The sequence below is a fragment of the Oryx dammah genome, unplaced genomic scaffold, assembly GCF_014754425.2.
Source record: "Oryx dammah isolate SB20612 unplaced genomic scaffold, SCBI_Odam_1.1 HiC_scaffold_6, whole genome shotgun sequence".
NCBI classification, from domain to species: Eukaryota; Metazoa; Chordata; class Mammalia; order Artiodactyla; family Bovidae; genus Oryx; species Oryx dammah.
Window position 1 is genome coordinate 29,520,754 of NW_024070190.1, and position 22,486 is coordinate 29,543,239.

The 22,486-nt window shown below is 33.8% G+C and overlaps 1 protein-coding gene across 2 annotated transcripts in view; it reads right to left on the reverse strand.

Moving 5' to 3' along the window:
• Positions 1–22,486, reverse strand: part of ADK (adenosine kinase) — a 536,287-nt gene that overhangs the window by 255,218 nt on the left and 258,583 nt on the right. For both annotated transcript variants that reach the window (XM_040242473.1, XM_040242472.1), the window contains exons 5-6: positions 20,564–20,736; positions 16,998–17,106 (exon numbers count right to left, since the gene is read on the reverse strand). In XM_040242473.1, coding sequence (XP_040098407.1) covers positions 16,998–17,106; positions 20,564–20,736 — 282 coding nt within the window. The remainder of the gene's footprint in view (positions 1–16,997; positions 17,107–20,563; positions 20,737–22,486) is intronic.

The following is a 22,486-nucleotide window of genomic DNA, read 5'->3' on the forward strand; positions in this document are numbered from 1 at the left end:
AGAATGGACATTTTTAATACGGAACTATAACTGGAATTATATATCACTTCATTCACTATTTACTAAACAGGGGTTACTGACCTGGGCTCCATTAATTAGGAAAAAGTCTTCCTATATCCATGAACTATCAAAAACTCTACAAAAATTTTATGAGTAAGTATATCTTTCTGGAATGGTTCAAAACTCAGAAAAATTAAAATCTACTATACTAAGCAGATACATCTGCCTGAGAAATGCTGGTCTACATTTTTAAGCAAAATAATATTTTAAAGATTTAATATAGTTTATTATCACTATCAAATTAAATAAATATTAACCTTAGAAGAAACTACATATCTGTAAAAATATTTATTTTTGTAGGATGAATAATGGAATATATGGGACTCTTTTAGTTTGTGTATATATAGTCTTTCTGAAAAGACTGAGCCAAGATATTTTTGGTGGGTTACTATATAGTCATATTTTGTTTTGATTGTGACTATTTCTGTCATGTCCCTTAAACTTAACAATAATAATACAAGTTGGTCTTATGTTATTTATAGAATGAAGTAAGAAATAATAATTTGAAAAATAAATACATAAAAAGACTAGCCAGGACAGCAGGGTTAAACAGAGGTGAGAGATTAGACAAAATTTGTGTTTGGGCTAAAGGTATTTATAGGGGAAGATGGAAGAGAGAAAAGTGTTCAAGGGTTTATCAAAATTTTAACAAAAACTTGTGCCAGTAATCTGTACATGAGGAATGCAATTTGGAAGGGTATTAATCTATCTTTTAAAACATCTTCAGTTATTTAGGATTTGCTAATGCTCCTAATTATATTAGGACAAAGTCAGTGAAAAACTTAATATGAATATATCCAAGGGGTAGAGAGAAAACACACGATTGACACTAGAAGTTAGAGTCAAATGAGCCCTGTTATATAGTTCAGAAACCTATACTGATCTGAAATTGGATGATAGCAAATATGAATTTAATAGGTCTAAGTAAGAACTGAAAAGGAAGAAAACTTTTCTCATCTTTTCATCCCACTTTACCAAATATGATTTTTAAAGCTTCATCTACTACATGTGGTACTACGTCATCCACTCAGATCAGAAAAAAAAAATTAAGTGCTATTGTAAAGAACTGACTCCAAAACATGTAATATTATATTTAGAACAAATAAATGAGAACGAAAGATTAAAAGCCACTCTTTATAGAGTATCTGCAAAGGAGAAATAGGTAAAAGGAAGAAAACAAAGAATAGAACTTATTATGACTTCTACTATGTGTGTCAAAGAAGAAATAAATTCATTATCTAATTAGGAAAACTATATAATTTATAGCCATAATACTTGAATCATACAAACAATTATACCATATGGATATAAAATTGAATGCTGGACCATGGAGAGTAACTGCGAATGGGTACAAAGTTTCTTTTTGTGGTGACGTTAAAATTTTAAATTTAAATTATAGTGATGGCTGCAGAACTGTACACTTTAAACAGATGAACTTTATAGGATATAAATATCTCAAAAAAGCTGCTATAAAAAGACTAAATCCAATTTTATTTATCTATTGTAGAAGAACAGACACAACAGAACATATGGCTTAAATCATATTAAGCTAGAAAGAATGTACAATAAAATATGTTAGAAAAAGATATACATCTACAGATACTAGACTGTTTATGTCCACTTTATAAACAATATCAAAGACGTGACAACTAGCATGTAAAAATGTATACTGTCATCACAATGCTTATAAATTTCCCCTCTTAAACATGTTTATTAAAGAGATTTAATAAACATTTTCTCAAGCAATTGTTGATTGACCTGAAATATATCAACTGAAGCAGAAACACTTCAGTAGATGGTTTATTAATTCATTTGGGGTTCTGTAAAAGAACCTACTGTCTAAACAATTAATTGTTATACATATACATATGGTAGCTCAGTGATAACAAATTCACCTGCTGAGGCAGGAGACACACGAGACACAGGTTTGATCCCTAGGTCGGGAAGATCCCCTAAAAAAGGAAAGGGGAGCCCATTCCAGTATTCTTCCTGAGAAAATCCCATGGAAAGAGGAGCCTGGCCGGCTACAGTTCCAGGGGTCACAAACAGTTGAACATGACTGAGTGCACACACACCCACATATAAGAACCTATTGTCTTAATAATTAACTGCTATCCATATGTTTATTTTCTTACCTTCTAAGGCAATTAGCACACAGTGTGGTTTCCAACATCACATAAAATTCCAAGACTTAATTATAAAGCCTCAAGTTTAAAACACAAACACTTTCAACCTTTATCTATCTTTAGAGTCCAAAGCTTCTTTAATCAATATTATCTTACCTCTACTAAGCAAGTAAAAAGATTATTCTGTTTAGCTGAAGATAACTTTAATATTCCATATATTCATCCCTCCTACTGTAGAGTTTTACTTTTGATACCTGCTAAAAATGAGACTCAAGAAAAATTATAGGCGTATAGGAGTAAACTGGCTTTCCAGGTGGTGCTATTGAAACCACCTGTCAATACAAGAGACATAAGAGATGCAGGTTCAATCTCTGGGTCAGGAACATCCTCTGGAGGAGGGCATGGCAACCCACTCCAGTATTCTTGCCTGGAGAATCCCATGGACAGAGGAGCCTGGTGGGCTGCAGTCCATAGGGTCACACAGAGTCGGACACAACTGAAGCGACTTAGCACAGTACAGGAGTAAATTGCTCAACTTGAAGAAAATATCTCTATATATTTTTCACAAAGTATTAGTTTAAAAAGTGAAACTGTTAGAGTTTAACTTACCAGAAAAAAATTCTAGACAAACTGAAAACAAATACAAATAGAATTTCTAAAAATCACATTATCATTTGAAACATATTCTAGTATGAATCAAAGGTTCTCTCTAATAAGGAAGAAGCAAGAGCAGTAATCATTTGTGTAACTCACTGGACAGACATAACATTCAGAAAATTTTTTCAGCTTAAAAACTGAATTCCAATGCTAATGTTTAAGAAGCAAAAGAATTAACAGTCTTTTTCTTTCTCTATCTTGTATCCAAGTTAAAGATGGATGTCTTTTACCACACAGTTTGGGGTTTTACTTGAAGAGATGTCAAATTGGTACATAAAATTCTAAATTCCTGAATGACACAGATTCATATGTATAGCACCCCCCTTATCTGTGGAGAATACATCCCGAGAATATCAAGGTATACTTGAAATTGCCAATAGTTCTAAACACTTTATAGACTACATTTTTCTCAGCATCACTATTCTTGCACTTTGGGGCCATTGTGAAATACCGGTTATTTGAACACAAGCACTGCGATACTGCAACAGTTGACCTAATAACTGAGATGGCTACTAAATTACTGACAAGTAGTGTACAGTGTCAAAGTGATGGGCAAAGGACAGAGCAAGACGGCGCAAGACTTCATCATCCTATGCAGAATGGTGCTCAATTTAAATTTATTAATTGTTATTTCCAGAATCTTCCATTTACTACTTTCAGGCCGAAGATGATCATGGGTAACTGAAAGCACAAAAAGGAGAACCACAGATAAGGGTTGGGGGTGAGGCGGGGGGACTACTATACTAAATGTCAGAAATTAAACACAAACATGTAATGCTCCAGAAAGAAGGGGAGAAAATGTTTCTTATTTTATATTTTGACTTTATAAATGTTAATAGTTAATGTCACCTATAAGGACATTGTAAAAAAAATTTTTTTAAGCTTAAAAATCCATAGTTACTTCCTAATGAAGTCAGTGAAGCAAAACAGAATAGTATAGTCAAAACCTTCCAATATAAAAATGCAGGAATAGGACTTCCCTGGTGGCACAATGGATAAGAATTTCCCTGCCAACGCAGGGAACACAGGTTCAATCCCTGCTCCGGGAAGATTCCACATGCCATAAAGCAACCAAGTCCGTGCGCCACAACTACTAAGCCCACACCCTAGGGCCCAGGAGCCGCAACTGCTAAAGCCTGAGCGGCTAGAGCCTGTGCTCCACAGCAAGGAAAGCTCGCAAACTGCCACTAGAGAAAGCCTGTGTAAAGCAACGAAGACTCAGCTCAACTTAAAAGTGAATTCAGAAAATTTTTAAAGTTTCTAAAAAAAATGCAGGAGTAAACCAAATGATGGTCTTCAATTTGACCAGTGCAATGGGAGTTTCAAATACATAAGCACTGAAAAACTGCATTTAGAACACTGATAAAATGAAAAGTCAGAGATAGTTCAACCATCCCAACTCCTTAACTAATGATCTCAGAAGATAATGACAAGGATTAATAAATTTCAGAAATGCCTTGAATTCATTCATAGCTAAAGGTTTTATAAACAGCTTATTAAGTGACTTATTAAATCAATTCTTGCACACAAAATAGCTTAAATTCTTTTAAAAAATACATTTGTTTATTTACTCTGTCAAAGTTCATTCACTATAATAGCACATTTTTCAGAAGATGATATTACAAAGGCTTTTTCTATAGTATAGTAAGTGTATGGTAACAAGTTTAAGTGTCCATACTTGAGCAAAATTTTTCTATTTCACCTATCCAGATGTTTTGGGGGAAGGAGTATAAATCTCACACATATATATATAATATATTAATATATATTAAATAGGTATCTTTCATTCCCTTGTACATTAATTTCTATTAGGTTACAATTATAACACAAATTCATTCCTTTTCATTAGAATCTCTCTCAAATTTTCTCACATTACAATATTAGATGACACTAAATATTGAGTATAATCAAAATGTCTTTAAAATTCTAATCATGTTATATACTAAGTGTATTTTTTTAGCCAATGTTATCTGAAGAAAACCAAATCCTGAAAAAAAAAACAGCAATTATCTTATTCCATTAAGCATTCATTCTAATTTGCTATTCAACATGCACAGAAAAAATTTCTAATATGTAAAATCTCAAATATATGATCTCCTAGACTACATTTCTTATAATTTATCACACTTCATTTTAATGACTTTAGTTATTGCTTTCACAATATCAACAAAGATATTTAATTGTAACTGAGTCCAAGTAACAGTTCTATTAAGATAAATTATTACTAATGGCGTTATTAAGAATTTTAGTAGAAAACGCAACCAGGCCGAACGAAGTTACGACCTAAATAATTGTCACTGAATACTAGTTGCCCTTTATGCGCAAAAGATCCTATTTCTTACCACGTATTAACTCTATGCCTTTTCTCTAAGCATGTACACTTCTTCAAATCATGTTTCCTCCAATCATCCATAATCATATCTCCCATCATTCCAGAAGCAAACCTTACTAACATTTAAAACCTTACCTTCCAGAAAAATATACCACCCAAAATATTAAGACTATAGGCTGTAAAAGATCTATGATAAGCCATTAAAACTGACAACATCACAGAAAGACGAAAATATGCACAGGAGTCAAAGGATAATCCAAATTACTGGCCCTGCATTCTCAAACAATTACTGACAAACTATGACTCATTGTTTTTTTCATTTATGGTGCTTCATTTTCAATCAGTAAAAAAGAACACACACACTAGGTGACTCAGTTTACACAAAGAAAGTAACATGGCACTTGAAGCTTTTGTTAACCTATTTCTTAAATATAACTTTGATCTCTAAAGTTAAAAATTCTCCCTATAGAAGCCTAAACTTGCAAGCTGATTAGTGTTTTACAATGTATTTGACATACAGAAACTTTTTCTCATTAAGAATTCTTCAGAAATAATGCATAAACTTCGATGCAAAATCCCACTGTACTCACAACGCAGGCCACAACACTACTAAGAATTGACTGAAAATGTTAGAAAAATTACCGTAATATCTTAATTATACATGGATGACAGTTATCTATTAGCTAAGAACTTTCACATTTTTAAATGATAAAATGACATTTTATCATTTTACAGAATTTTACAGAATCTAGAACAATAACTTACAGAGTTTCTTAGGCTGAATGAACCTTAAAATTGTTCAAATTCAAAAAAGAAGCTTAGGTAATCTTACAGGAAAAAAAAAAGTCATCTAAAAAAAGGAAAAACAAAGCCAGGAGATTTCTAATTCTAACCAAGATGAAAACAATGAGAAATGGATTTATATTCCCATCTTAAAGAACAATGAAAATGAGCAAAACATATCAAACAACAACTTTGAGAAATTGGACAACAATCATATGAGAGACAAGATCAAGTGATCTCTACAATTATTCAAACTTAATTACTAGAGAGAATTTCCAGGTTGCAGTCAAGGCAGAGAGAACCTAAACAGAATCCAGTAGTCTGCAATCAGGGAAGCCATGGCAGGAAGCACATGCAAGGGTAATATACTGAATGGGAGAGAGCCATTTGAAGAAGTACAAGATGAGAACTTGAGATCTGCAAGGCTTTCCCATCAAGTATTTAGCAGATGTGCATGAAGAAAAAACCCAATGTCAAGGTAAGAACCAGAAAAAAACACATGACAGAACTTGCAGACAAGGGTATTAAAACAGGTAGTATAACTATATCCCGGAAGTTTAGAAATGGAGGTAATTTCTAAAATTTCATACCTTTTACTCAGGTAAAAAGTATGAATATGTAGAGCAGACACAGCAGGAGTTAAAAAGGCCCATTATCAAACTTACAAAGGGAAAACTACAATGTCTGAGATAAAAAATACATTGGGTGGAGAGAACAAGATGGCAGAGGAGTAGATGGATTTGGAGTACATCTCTCTCCACAAATAAATCAGGAATACACCTTCCGACACAGACGTCCATGTGGAACACCAGCTGAGAGCAGACAGGAGTACCTGACCAGTGGAAAAGAATATATGGAACCATGCAAAACTCAGCAGGACAAAGGAACTAGAGGGGAAAACAGGAGTGGACATGCACTCAGTGGGTGGAGGAACTGAAACAGGGGTCCGATCCTCACATCAGGACAACTGTCTGAGTCAGAAGAGAAACATTTAAGGCTGAGAGTGAAAAAGATTATCTGCAGCCTAAATGGATTGAGAATCAGAAAGTCCTTGCCGCAGCCACATGCATCCCAGACAGGGACACAGGTCCCCTAGAAGGTGAAGTGGCTGGGAGCCGGAGCTTAGGGATTGTGGAGCAATCCCAAGGCAACGGCTGCTGTTGACTGTGGACAGATGGACTGAGGAGACATCAGGGAGGAGACTGAGGTAGGAAATGCCTGTGGATGAAAGCCAGGCAGCCATGGAAGCAAGGCAATACTGCTGAGTGACACACAGTGGGTGGAGCCACCACCATAGCCTCTCTATGCCCACATGCCAGCATCAGCATCTGAATAACCGACAGGCTGGCTCATCAAGGGCCTGACACACTGAACTACAGAGTCGGACCCCCCTCCGCCCCTTTAAGTGCCTGATGTGCCGATCTACAGAGTGGGACCCCGGCCATGGGGGCCCCTCTATCTGCCTGATGCACTGAACAACAGATAAGGACCCCAGGTAAGGAGGAATCAATAGCAGAATATCTGAAACGGAAGAACAAATCAGTGAGCTGGAAGATAAAATGGTGGAAGTAACTTCTGAAGAGCAGAAAAAATTAAAAAGAATGAAAAAAACTGAGGACAATCTCAGGGACCTCTGGGACAATATCAAACTCACCAACATTTGAACTATAGGAGTCCCAGAAGAAGAGAAAAAGAAAGGGTATGAGAAATTATTTGAAGAGATTATAGTTGAAAATATCCCAAACATGGAAAAGGAACTAGTCAATCAAGTCCAAGAGGCACAAAGAGTCCCATACAGGATAAACGCAAGGGGAAACATGTCAAAACACATACTAATCAAGCTAACAAAGAGTAAACACAAGAAAGAATATTAAAAGCAGCAAGGGAAAAGCAGCAAGAAACATACAAGGAAAACCCCACACATTTAACAGATGATCTTTCAGCAGAAACTCTGCAGGCCAGAAGGAATATGGCAGGATATATTTAAAGTGCTGAAAGGGGGAAAGTCTACAACCAGAATTACTCTACAGGCGAGGATCTCATTCAAAACTGATGGAGAAATCGGAAGCTTTTCAGACAAGCAAAACTTAAGGGAATTCAGTCCCACCAAACCAGCTTTACAACAAATATTAAAGGGACTTATATAGTCAAGAAATACAAGAGGAGAAAAAGATCTACAAAATCAACCTCCAGACAATTAAGAAAACAGGAACATATATATCTATAATTACTTTAAATGTAAATGGATTAAATGCTCCAACCAAAAGACACAGATTAGTTGAATGGATCAAAAACAAGACCCACATATATGCTGTCTACAAGAAATCCATTTCAGGCTTAAAGACACATATAGACTGAAAGTGAGAGGATGGAAAAATATATCCCATGCAAATGGAAAGCAAAGGAAAGCTGGAGTAGCAATCCTTATATCAAACAAAACAGACCTTAAAATAAAGAATATTAGAAGAGATAAGGAAGGACACCACCTAATGATCAAGAGATCAATCCAAGAGGAAGACATAATAATTGTAAACATCTATGCACCCAACATAGAAGCACCTCTATACATAACACAAACACTAACAGATAAAAAAGGAAAAATTGACAATAACACAATAATAGCAGGAGACTTAAACACCCCACTCAAACGAATAGACAGATCATCAAAACAGAAAATGAATAAGGAAACTCAAATCTTAAATGATACAGATGAGATGGATCTCATGGCTATCTTCAGGACGTTCCATCCATATGCAAAAGAATACACTTTCTCAAGTGCACATGGAACATTCTCCAGGATAGAGCACACCTTGGGTCACAAATCAAACCTCAGTAAAAAACTGAAATCATATGAAGCATCTTTTCTGACCACAACACTATGAGACTAGATATCAATTACAAGAAAAAAACTGCAAAAAACACAAACACATGGAAAGGTCATGGAAGAAATCAAAAGGGAAATTAAAAAAAATTGTAGAAACAAATGACAATGAAAACACGACAACTCAAAACCTCTGGGATGCAGCAAAAGCAGTTAGTTCTAAAAGGGAAGTTTATAGCAATACAAGCCTATCTAAAGAAACAAGAAAAACACTGATAGACAACCTAACTTTACACCTAAAACAACTGGAAAAAGAAGTCCAAAAAACAAGACAAAATAAAACAAAACAAAAATAGCAGAAGGAAAGAAATCATAAAGATCAGAGCAGAAATAATTTTAAAATAAATGAAAGAAATGATAGCAAAGATTAATAAAACTAAAAGCAGGTAGTGTGAAAGATAAACAAAATTGACGAACCTTTAGCAAGACTCATCAAAAAAGAAAGAGAGAAGAATCAAATCAACAAAATTAGAAATGAAAAAGGAGAGGTTACAACAGACCATGCAAATATACAAAGGATTATAAGAGACTACTACAAACAACTATATGGCAATAAAATGCATAACTTGGAAGAAATGGACAGATTCTTAGAAAAGTTCAATTTCACAAGGCTGAAACAGGAAGAAATAGAAATTATGAACAACCAAAATTACAAGCACTGAAATTGAAGCTGTGATCAAAAATCTCCCCAAAAACAAACGCCCAGGACCAGATGGCTTCACAGGACAATTCTATCAATAATTTAGAGACGGGCTAACGCCTATCCTTCTAAAACTCTTTCAAAAAATTGCAGAGGAAGGAACACTCCCAAACTCATTCTATGAGGTCACCATCACCCTGATACCAAAACTAGACAAACACAACAAAAAATAAGAAAACTACAGGCCAGTATCACTGCTTAACATAGATGCAAAAAATCTTAACAAAATTTTAGCAAACAGAACTCAGTTCATTTCAGTTCAGTCACTCAGTCGTGTCCGACACTTTGCGACCCCATGGACTGCAGCACACCAGGCTTCCCTGTCTATCACCAACTCCCGGAGTCCACCCAAATCCATGTCCATCGTGTCGATGATGCCATCCAACCATGTCATCCTCTGTCGTCCCCTTCTTCTCCTGCCCTCAATATTTCTCAGCATCAGGGTCTTTTCCAATGAGTCAGCCCTTCGCATGAGGTGGCCAAAGTACTGGAGTTTCAGCCTCAACATCAGTCCTTCCAATGAACACCCAGGACTGATCTCCTTTAGGATGGACTGGTTGGATCTCCTGGCAGTCCAAGGGACTCTCAAGAGTCTTCTCCAACACCACACTTCAAAAGCATCAGTTCTTCGGTGCTCAGCTTTCTTCATAGTCCAGCTCTCACATCCATACATGACCACTGGAAAAACCATAGCCTTGATTAGACGGACCTTTGTTGGCAAATAATGTCTCTGCTTTTGAATATGCTGTCTAGGTCGGTCATAACTTTCCTTCCAAGGAGTAAGAGTCTTTTAATTTCATGGCTGCAATCACCATCTGCAGCGATTTTGGAGCCCAGAAAAATAAAGTCAGCCACTGTTTCCAATGTTTCCCCATCTATCTGCCATGAAGTGATGGGACCAGATGCCATGATCTTAGTTTTCTGTATGTTGAGCTTTAAGCTAACTTTTTCACTCTCCTCTTTCACTTTTATCAAGAGGCACTTTAGTTCTTCACTTTCTGCCATACAGGTGTTATCATCTGCATATCTGAGGTTATTGATATTTCTATCGGCAATCTTGATTCCAGCCTGTGCTTCATCCAGCCCAGTGTATCTCATGATGCACTCTGCATGTATGATAAATAACCAGGGTGCCAATATACAGCCTTGACGTACTCCTTTCCTGATCTGGAACCACTCTGTTGTTCAATGTCCAGTTCTCACTGTTGCTTCTTGACCTGCATATAGATTTCTCAAGAGGCAGGTCAGGTGGTCTGGTATTCCCATCTCTTGAAGAATTTTCCACAGTTTGTTGTGATCCACACAGTCAAAGGCTTTGGCATAGTCAATAAAGCAGAAGTAGATGTTTTTCTGGAACTCTCTTGCTTTTTTTGATGATCCAGCGGATGCTGACAATTTGATCTCTGGTTCCTATGCCTTTTCTAAAACCTTCTTGAACATCTGGAAGGTCATGGTTCACATACTGTTGAAGCCTGGCTTGAAGAATTTTGAGCATTACTTTGCTATCATGTGAGATGAGTGTCATTGTGTGGTAGTTTGAGCATTCTTTGGCATTGCCTTTCTGTGGGATTGGAATAAAGACTGACCTTTTTCAGTCTTGTAGACACTCCTGAGTGTTTCAGATTTGCTGGCATATTGAGTGCAGCAGTTTCACAGCATCATCCTTTAAGATTTGAAATAGCTCAACTGGAATTCTATCACCTCCACTAGCTTTACTCGTAGTGATGCTCCCTAAGGCCCACTTGACTTTGCATTCCAGGATGTCTGGCTCTAGGTGAGTGATCACACCATCATGGTTATCTGGGTCATTAAGATCTTTTTTGCATTGTTCTTCTGAGTATTCTTGCCACCTTTTCTTAATAGCATCTGCTTTTGTTATGTCCATTCCATTTCTGTCCTTTATTGAGCCCATCTTTGCATGAAATGTTCCCTTGGTATCTCCAATTTCTTCAAGAGATCTCTATTCTTTCCCATTCTATTGTTTTCCTCTATTTCTTTGCATTGATCTCTGAGGAAGGCACTCTTATCTTTTCTTGCTATTCTTTTCAACTCTGCTTTCAAATGGGTATATTTTTCCTTCTCCTTTGCCTTTAGCTTCTCTTAAACAGAATTCAACAAAACTGAATTAGCTTACTGCCTTGAGAGAGTTCCCAGCCCACTAAGTTGAGGAGATAGAGCTGAGAATCAAGGAAGACCACAGCAGGTAGACATCAGAGGCCAGATATCCAAGAAGCAAAAGCTTTACAGAGAATCCCGGAAATGTGCAAAGGGTTTGCTTTTGAACATTCACCAGACCAGAGCCCAAGAAAAAATGATCTAAAAGTATTACAGGGAAAAGGACTATACAATAGCTTTAGGCACACAGATGTCCGGAAATGGTACTTTTTTCCACCATCTAGAGCAAAAAACCTAATTAACAGGGTACTGCCTTAAGTATAGATAAATCTTGCTTCAGTCATAGGGATTATTTAGCCTTAGAACAGAGTTTCTTAAACCTTGGCTGTATTGATGTTTACAACTGGATAACCCTTTGTTGTGTGGTTCTGTCCCATGTATTGTAGGATGTTTAGCAACGTTACTGTCCTGTACCTACTAGTAGCAATCCTTAGTCATCACAATAAGAAACTTCAAGTGTCCTATACAGAAGTACTCTGAGACCCAATAGGAGGTGATGGATGTTGAGGCAAAGAACATATTTAAAGAAATAATGGCTGCAAACATTTCAAACATAATAAAGACCATAAGTCCACAGCTCTAAGCAGTTAAACCCCAAGCACAATAAACATGAAAAGAAAACTGAAACTAAAAACTGAAGCACAATAATCAATTGATCAAAATCAGCAATAAATAGGAAATCTCTAAGAGGAGACAGAATCAGGGGTATGGGGCATGTGACATCCAGAGAATCAAAATTTAGGATATCAGATTTCTCATCAAAATAGCGCAAGTGACAAGACAGTAGAGCAACATTTTCAGAGTACTAAAAGACAAAAACCTGTCAAACTAGAATTACATACCTGGCAAAATTTTCTTTTAAAATGAAGGTGAAATAAAGACTTTTCAAGTATAAAAAAATGGAAAGAATTCATCATCAACAGACCAAAACACATGGAATGCTAAAAAAAAATGGTTTTCAGGCAGAAGGAAAATCATACCACGTGGAAATCTGATTCTAAGCAAAAGAAATGAAGAGCTCTAGAAATAGTAATTAAATGAACATATATACATTTATTATTTAAATCACTTTAAAAGATATTTGATGATTTCAACAAAAATGTTATAGTGTTTATCACATGTAAAAGTATAATATGGCTGTGTATGGTAAGTGAATAATGTATTAATAAAGCTATTTTCAAAAATAAACACAAAATTGGAAAATAAAATGTATTACAGTGATGGCATAAAGACGAGGAGGGATGAAACTGAAGTGCACTACTGCAGGGTTCTTATACTATGTGTGACGCCATACAGCATTATCTGAAGGCAGATTACAATGTTTTAAATATATATAACATCTGAAACAATTGCTAAAATAACAACAGAAAGTTAAAGATATTAAACCAACAATGGAGATAAAAATACTGGATTAACCCAAAAAAGAGGAGAAAAGAGAAAACAGACATTAAAGAACAGATGGGACAAGTACCAAGATGAAAAACTCAAATCTAACCATATCAATAATTACACTAAATGGGAATAGTATAAACATTCCAATCAAAAAGTAGACCTTGTTAGGATGGACAAAAAATAAGACTCACTAGCATGCTGCCTACAAGAGATCCACTTTAAAGAGACAAATAGGTTACAAGTAAAAGAGTGGGAAAAGATATACCATAATATCAACAGTCAAAAGAAAGTTATATTGGTTATATTAATATCAGACAGAGTAGAACTGAGGACAAAGTATATTACGAGGGATAAATATTTCAAAATGAAAAATGAGTCAAATAATCAACCACATCCATTTATGCCCCTAATAAAAGAGTTTCAAAATATATGAAGAGAAATCAGAATTGCAAGGAGGAATATACAAACGCATAATGGTAGTAGGAGGAAGATCCTTGGAAAAGCTCTATATTTAGGAAAAAACAACACATTTCTAAATAATCCATGAGTGATATACGAAAGCCAAAGAGAAAGTAGAAAGTATCACAAACTAAATGAAAATGAAAACGTGATATATCAAAATTTGTGACAGACAGTCAAAAAAATGCTTTCAGAGAATTTTACAGCACTAAATGTCTATAGTAGAACAGAAGTCTCAAATCAATAAATAATTTTTCCAAAGGTGGAAGGGGTGTGGAACAGAATGAAGGAAGAGGAGTAAATGAGTGGCAAATGAAATTCAAAGTAAACAGAAAAAAAGAAAGTAACAGTAAAGAACAGAAATAAAAACCAACCTGACCTTGCACTGCTCATAAGAAGTGTTAAGGGACAATGAAGCAATGTCCACAAGGTACTTTATTTCATAAAATATGACACCAAACAAGGCGTCACTCACATATAAAAACAACATGAAAATAAGTTCAAGAAGAGAGTTCTTAGTCTCTCATTGGTTGGGAAATGTTTAATGAATGCAGCCAATTGAGGGACAATCAAAGTAAACAATAAAGGAATGGGGTAAATGGGGTAAAGAAGCGGATACTTAGCATTTAAATCATTTAAATATAGAATAAGTCTGTAACAATTATGGTTATAGAACAAAATGTAAATTTTTAAACACTTAAAATATAAAAATAATTATAAAAAACCAAGAGGGAGGATGAAATACAGCACTAATTTGCTGACTTTTCACAGCACATTAGTATTGCTTAAAAAGAAAACACATGGTTTATAAAATTAATGGCTCCAATCTCATCTTTTTCATCCTTTTCATATCTTTCCTAAATATCACAGTCTTAGAGGGCTACTGTAACAATGTTTCTTTCAATAAACAGACATGTCAATCTGATTCTAAGGTAAAGAGCAACTAAGGTTTATGTTTCAAAAATCAATTAGCTACTAATATAACCAAGAATCCCTAAATATCTACTAAGAATTTGGTTTAAACACGGAAAATTTGAGTTTATATGCCATAAGTGGGACACTTTACACCAAAAGAGAATGCTGGTGTATGCATAATCTATACTTCAATTTTTTATAAGACAACTTTTTGCTTTCAGTTATAGATTCAATGCATTATGTGACAGGAAATGATGAAAAGTTTTAAATTTTCTTAATGCTTCAGTAATTCATGGAAGAGTAAGAAAAAGTTGAGTATGTAGATTTAGATTATTTTGTGTAATGCAGACAGACATTTCACTTATGGAAATATGCTGGATATACTGAACTGCTTCTTTAGATCAAGAACCTTTTATATTTAAAAGAGCTCCCACAATTTCAACTTGTTGAACCTCCAAAGTTTACAATGATGATGTGAGATGACTACAAACCCCTATAGAACCTGAAAGTGTTAGAAAGCCCATTTGATTTCCTGAAATAAGTACAGATATATCTATCAACTCAATCTAAATTTGCAGTTTTCTCACTAAGACTAGACTGGATGCTCTGAACACAAAGGAAATTAAATATTTAAAAGAACAGCTGAAAGTCTGTAGAAATAACATTACATTTCTGAAGAAATATCACAGATTTTAATGAATAGTAATTATGTTCTTAGTTGTTAAGCAGAATAAATATTTGTTGAATGTTCACCAAGAATATATAGCATTGTAAGTATCCGGTATGAATCTACTATTTTCAGAACTACTTAAATAGTCAAATCTGAACAAACTATAGATTTACCTGGCAATGTGAAAAAGCATTCTTTTATGAAATTGCTGACACAGAAACTAAGAGATAACAGCTACAAACAGATGAATCAACTGCAATCTGTTTTGATACTTGTTTCTGGCTGAATACCCCACACAATTACTCAAAAGTAATTCAATTTTATTATTTTGATCAAAACTGATCACTCTATACTTTATAAAAAACTTTATTCGAATAACAAGTTAACACTACTAAAAAAATTCTATCTACCTGAAGTTGGCTAGACGTGTTACAGTATATAATTGCTAATGGGTCTATGCTGCTACAAAAATTTCACTCACGCAAAACTGGCTAGATGTGTTATATGTGCATAATCATTAAAATTATGAGTTGTTTCCAAGTTACCTCATAACTTGAGGTCCAATGAATATATTGACATACCAAGAATTATAACTGTCAAGGTAAAACTATTTTTGTATCATTATATATTGTCAAATTTCAGTCAGTAAATATAGCATAAATAACAACAAACTTTAAACCATGTGCTCTTTGACTTTCAAATATAAGATGGTTTAAGATAATGCACAGACGCCCTTACAGCTACACTACAAACACTTGCTACATTAATGAAAAAATGAGACAATTTTGAGAAATAAAACAAAACAGAAGATAACACAGAAAATTTTTTACATTTTGAGATGTTTTTCTTACATAGTAGCAGAAGACATAATGTGACTTTCCTCTATATAATCCTCTCAATGTAAGCATTTACTTGACAGCTATAAAGGAGACAGGATTTGCTATCCAGAAGGATCAATACCAACCTTGTAAAGCCTACAGCAGAGCACATAAACATGCTGTAGGAGACATTAACACTAGACTGAAAGAAATAATTATATTTTCAATAAACATGTTCTTACTGGATAATCAATTTTTTACACATGTTACCAGCTGTTTCACAGCTCAGGTAGTAAATGGCAGCAGCTGTTATATCAAAACCATATATGCATATGAAGTATTTGTAATTTTTCAGAGGTATCTACTTATTTTTCATCAGTCACATTTAACTCATATTAAATAAAAACAAGATTTTCATAGGGTGATTAATTCAGGAGAATTTTTATTACAGTCTTATTTTAGAAATGAATTCTTAACCAATTATTTTTATGTCAGAAGACTTAAAAATTGAAATTACATGCTGCCCTTATTCTGATATTTAACAGATTTGTCATGATCAATGTCTCTGAAATATTAAATTAAAAGGTGTCATGGTAATTACTATGGAATAAATACTAATTAAGATTTTTTAGGCAAATAAGCTCAAACTGTTTGCAGTGAACAATTATATTACTAATATTTTCCCACACAACACATGCATCATTCATATGCAGCCTATAAATATAACTGGCTAATTTCCAGAATTACTTCAAAAGACCTTAACATTTAATACAGAATTTGTCACTTGGTTAAAAATATCTATATATAATGTATACAAAAGAAGGTATACTTAAAGGTAAACAATTCAAATTATGTTACCACAGAATGATCATATTTCTGTTCTTACTTTGTAATAGTGACCCCAAAATATGCTTTGAGATGGGTATATAATTTGCAGGATGAGACAATTATTTTTAAATGTACATCAACAAACAACTATAATTTATAGTAAAAATATGTACCAGAAATTTGAATTAGTCAAATACTTACTGCTATATAATAAACTCTTGCTTTGTCTACCAATATCCAGTTTTTCTCCATATCAAGATGTTTTTCCTTTTTGTAACAATTGGCAGCAGCAAGATTAGCGACAAGGGATCTAAAACAACAACAAAAGGTAAATAGGCTTTTACTTACAGTCACACCTGTCCTGTAATGATACAGTTAACTATTTTTGCAACTTTTGTTTTCATTTTCATTTTTCTTTTTAAATTTTTTTAACACCCAAAACATTTTGTATTGAAGTATAGCCATTTAACAACGTTGTGACACTTAGAGGTGAACAGATAAGGGACTCTGCCAAACATATATATGTACCCATTCTCCTCCAAAACCCCCTCCCATCCAGCCTGACACGTAACATTGAGCAGAGTTTCATGTGCTATATAATAGGTTTGTGTTAATTATCCATTTTAAATATAGCAGTATATATATGACCTTTCCAAAGTCCTTAACTATTCCTGGAGTATCCCATGGAACCTCCCCACAACCATGAGTTCATTTTGTAAGTCTCTGAGTCTTCTTCGGTTTGGTAAGTTCACTTGTATCATTTCTTTTTAGATTGCACATGTAAGGGATGTCATATGATATATCTCCTTCTCTGTCTGAAATACTTCACTATGACTTTCATTTTAATTCCTAATTCTTCAAACTGCTATATATTGATTTTACTAAACTAATGTTAATTTTGTTTTAAAAATTTTGTAAGACATCTTGGTTACCTTGATAAAAACAGACATTAATCTAAATGTCATCTGGTATTTCAAGAAACTACATTTAAGCTTCCTTTTGATACTAACATGATAAAATTATCTACCCTCTACATTTTAATAGTTCAAAATGAAGGTAAGAAATAGCTACTATATAGTTATATAGAAAAAATATATATGCAACTAAAATCTTCAGTTTTCAAGTATCAACAGAATATCCATTGATATTTAATGCTTTAAAAGCCAAGCATGAGATTAATTTTGTAAAACCCACATATATATGTAGACTATATTTACTATGAGAAATTAACTTGCAATTCATTACATTTTATGCACACTATAACATTTAAATTACTTTTTATAGTTGAAAACTCCCTGTGCTGGTCCACTTTTGCAGCTGAAAAATCTAACCACAATACTACACTTAAAATTTTGCTGCCAAGTATCATATACCACTTTTTATTATTGTCCAACAATTAAACTTAACACAATTGTTTACATTACATACAAAAATACTTTTCCTTTTCCTATTGATCCAGAAATAAGAAAACACAACTTGCCAATTTTTCCAACTTTTTTTGGTAACAGTTGTGATTTAAAAAATGGAAAGAAACCTACAAATATATAATCACTTAAGATTTTGATAACATGGTTAGATTCTCTTTTGAAAAAATCAATTATCTTCAAAAACATATTTCTACTCAACCATATGCCAACTGAGTGACTAACTGAAGGGTACATTCTGTTTATGTTCAATTGGATTAATGAAAATAAGCATGATGTGCATCAATGCATGCATATATAAAATAACTATATTACAATTTAAGAATAACCACTCAATCTATAAAACATATTTTAGTAATTGTGACTCCTGCAAAATTTTGGCATAAAATGGTTACTAAATAAAAGCAAATACTTTTAGTATGAGCTACTAAATTCTATTCTGATAATAAAACTACTCTTCGGTAGAAAACTAAATAGTCCTCCAAAAGAAAATACAGGTATTCTTACTATCCAAGTGTATCTGGCCCAGAGTTTGGAGAAAAAAACCTGGTTAAGAAAAATATTGCCTTAATCTGAGTTTGGGATAGTAGAAGTAAGAGTTTCTAGGTCTATTTAAAAGTTTATCTAAATTTATTAAGTTCTACAATTCGGAAAATGAGTTAGATAGCAAACGTTTCCCTCAGTTTCTGACTTCCAATATTACCTAAATAATACTGATAATGCAATTCATATGAGTATATAAATTAAGCTGCTGACATCTGGAAAACCTAGTATTATCACAAATGCTCTTTAAAATAACAACATATAAAAACAATTTAGCAATTTTACTGTAGCTTGAGTGGTAAAACAGGCAAAAGTCGATCCATTTCTCACTAACAGGAAATCTCTGCACCTGCCTACTAAAAGTAATTTTAGAAAAACCGTAAAGAGGAAAGGTCTAATTAAGTATACCTCAATATCTCAACAATTGATGGTTTTATTTATTACTGGTTTTATTTATTACAAATACTATTTTTTGTTGGTAGAAGAACTTTACTACTTTCCTGTAACTTTATTTTTAAAAATGGCTTTGGTACCATAACTATTTCTGAAAGTTTTATTTTAGCTATTTCATGACTACTGTCTAGAATATTGTCAAGGTTTTAATATATGTTTGCAAAGTCAAAAGTGTGCAAAAATAAATGAAGTAAAAAGAGGGAATAGAGCAAGGGGAGGAGAGATAAGGTAGGAAATAAGGAAAAGAAGACAAGAGACAAGAAAGAAGAAAAAGACAGGAAATGGGGCAGGACACACAACATTTCTAGTATAAGGTATGTAAAGTATCGAGCGAATTGTTATTTTAAAAGAGATCATCTTTGCGGATTCCAACAAACAAAATCATTTTTTTCTTTTTCAATGGAGGAAAAAAGCTTGTGCTGATAAGCAACATGGTAATGTTGATGTTAGCAAAGCATGAATGTACTGAAGATATACCCCATGTAACTGCAAAAGGCACAGAAAGAGGCAATGCATGGCAGGCTCTGACAGACAGCATTCAAGTTCATAGAAAGAAAAATCTTCTGATAAGCAAAGCTGTTTAGAAATGTAATGGCTTGTTTTTTGAGTAGTACACTACCCATGACTGAAGTTGTTTAGTTTGGACAGATAACTATCTGCCAGAACTGCTTTAGATGATGTAATCCATAAGAGACTGGATATAACGTAGTATTTTATACATGATAAAATACATTAAAATATATTTTATATATATTAAAATATATATGTGCAAATATTTATTTTAACATCTCAATCTCAGGATATGTGGAAAAGGACACTCTTCTTAATGTCAGTTTGGCAAGAACCTAGCTATAAAACATTGAATAAAATGTGCTTTATTCTTAACTCTTAATTCTCTGGTGGCTCAGCTGGTAAAGAATCTGCCTGCAATGCAGGACCCAGGTTAAATTCCTGGGTCAGGTAGATTCCCTGGAGAAGGGAATGGCAACCCACTCTAGTATTCTTGCCTGGAGAATTCCATGGACAAAGGAGCCTGGTGGGCTATAGTCCATGGGGTCTCAAAGAGTCGGACACAACTGAGCAACTAATGTACACACACATAAAAAGCATCAGCAAGAACACATGATCTCCAAATTTTCATTTCATTGTGCTTCATGGAGACAATAGCAGGTTCAAGAAAGGAAAAAAAAAAAGAAAAACCTTAAGGAAAAGTGATATAAGAAGGGTTTATTAAATATTAAAATCATTATAAACATGAAGTCTAAATTCCAAACTCAGATTTGAATTCAGATTTTACCAGCGGTTAAACAGTCAATTAGTACAGAGCTGCCTTCAGACAGCACTAACCTGTTGCCACCAGTGATGCACGCGGCACAAGTTCCTGTGGGCTGCTCATTCTGTTCATAGTAATGAGCATCCACATGGGCTTCAGCAGCTTTTTTCTTCAGGATCTCCCCAAATTTATCTATCCCAATGCATCCAAAAAATGTTGCTGCTTTGTGTGGCTGCTGAATCATCCACTGAAAAATGGAAACATAAATAATTTTAATGGGTCAGAAAAATGGAACACATAGTTCAGTATTCTGCCATGGATGGTGGCATAAAATGGTTTCTTTGTGACCAGCTGTAGCTGTTATGAACGGAATTCTATTCCTGTATCACCACTTATGATATCAAATTTGATATAACAACTAGAGAAAATCTTAATATACTTCTTTCAAGGAAAGAAAGAGAGCAGAGCAACTGATTAAGAACTCAGAATCAAAGTCATATAGAATGTTAGGTTACTAATTAGTCTTAATACAGAAAAATAATACCAAGTCCAATAGAAGTAGTGAAGCATTGTCATTAAAAGTCCAGAATCTATAATGAATACCGTGTGGGTTCAAATATTGCCTTTGCCACTAATTAGCTGAATAAGTAAGAGCGTATCACTTAACATTTCTATGCCTCAGTGTCCTCATCTCTAAATGGCAAATAATTGTATCTCATAAGGTTGCTGGAGATTAAACTAAGTAATTTAATGTATATGTATTGTTGGACAAGGTATACAGCATACAGTAAATGATGTATAGCTGTGGTTGTCTCTGTGACATATGTAATTCATATATGTGTGTATATACATATATATACACAAATATATATGCTAAACTATGTTCAGGTCTAGTAAGTTGCTTTAAAGACAACTTACTTATTCAGAACTAAAGAGTATTAAAAATTCTAATTCATTAGTCTCATAAACTTTCATTTGCTATAAACTAATGAAAATGTCTTTTAAAATGCATACTTTCTCTTGACTTGTTATCTTTTCTAATTAGGCTAACTCCTGAGGTTTTTAACACTTGTATTAGTTACAACAGTCATTTTGTTATTGTAAACATTTATTTTGTTTCTATGACTTTTTAGCAAACTACTCAATATACATAGTCATGATGTCAAAATCATACCATATTCCCAAATATTTGGAGGAGAAAAGAAATGCATGTATCAATATATTCAGTGTAAAAGGGATGAGGAAAGTAAAAAGATAATGAAGAGAAATCTGTAAGATAAAGATACACTAACTGTCTAATGATTGAGCAGTCTAATTCTACATATACGGATTTATCCTGAAGATACACATCCACAAACACGAAACAACATATGCCTAAGTATTCTTTGAGACATTATTTGTTATGAAAAGTTATTGGGGAAAAAATGTCCCACCACAGAAGAGTAGGTTAATAAAATATAATACATCAATCAATGGAATATAAAAATTAAAAAAAAAAGGAAGCAAAACCATTTGAAATACAACAAATATTTAAACACAATGTGTAATCCTTACTGGATGTTGGATTGAGAATAAAATCAAACAGCTATAAAATTATTAGAATAATCACTGAGATTGGAATATGTATAATATATCAGAAAACAGTATTGCATAAATTCTAAATTTCTGAGGTAGAGAATACAAAATGGTTCAGAATATATATATATATATATTTACGTGAAGAAAGAGAAAGCGAAAGCTAAGATGCTAAAAGTTGGCATATTTATATAATAGGTACAAAGAAGTTTCTTTTACTTCTCTTTATACTTCTCTGTGAGAAACCAAGACAGCATATTAAAAAGCAGAGACATCACTTTGTTAACAAAGGTCCGAACAGTCAAAGCTATGGTTTTTTGAGGAGTCGTGTGCGCGTTTGAGAGCTGGACCATGAAGAAGGCTGAGTGCCAAAGTACTGATGCTTTCAAACTGTAGTGCTGGAAAAGACCCTTGAGAGGCCC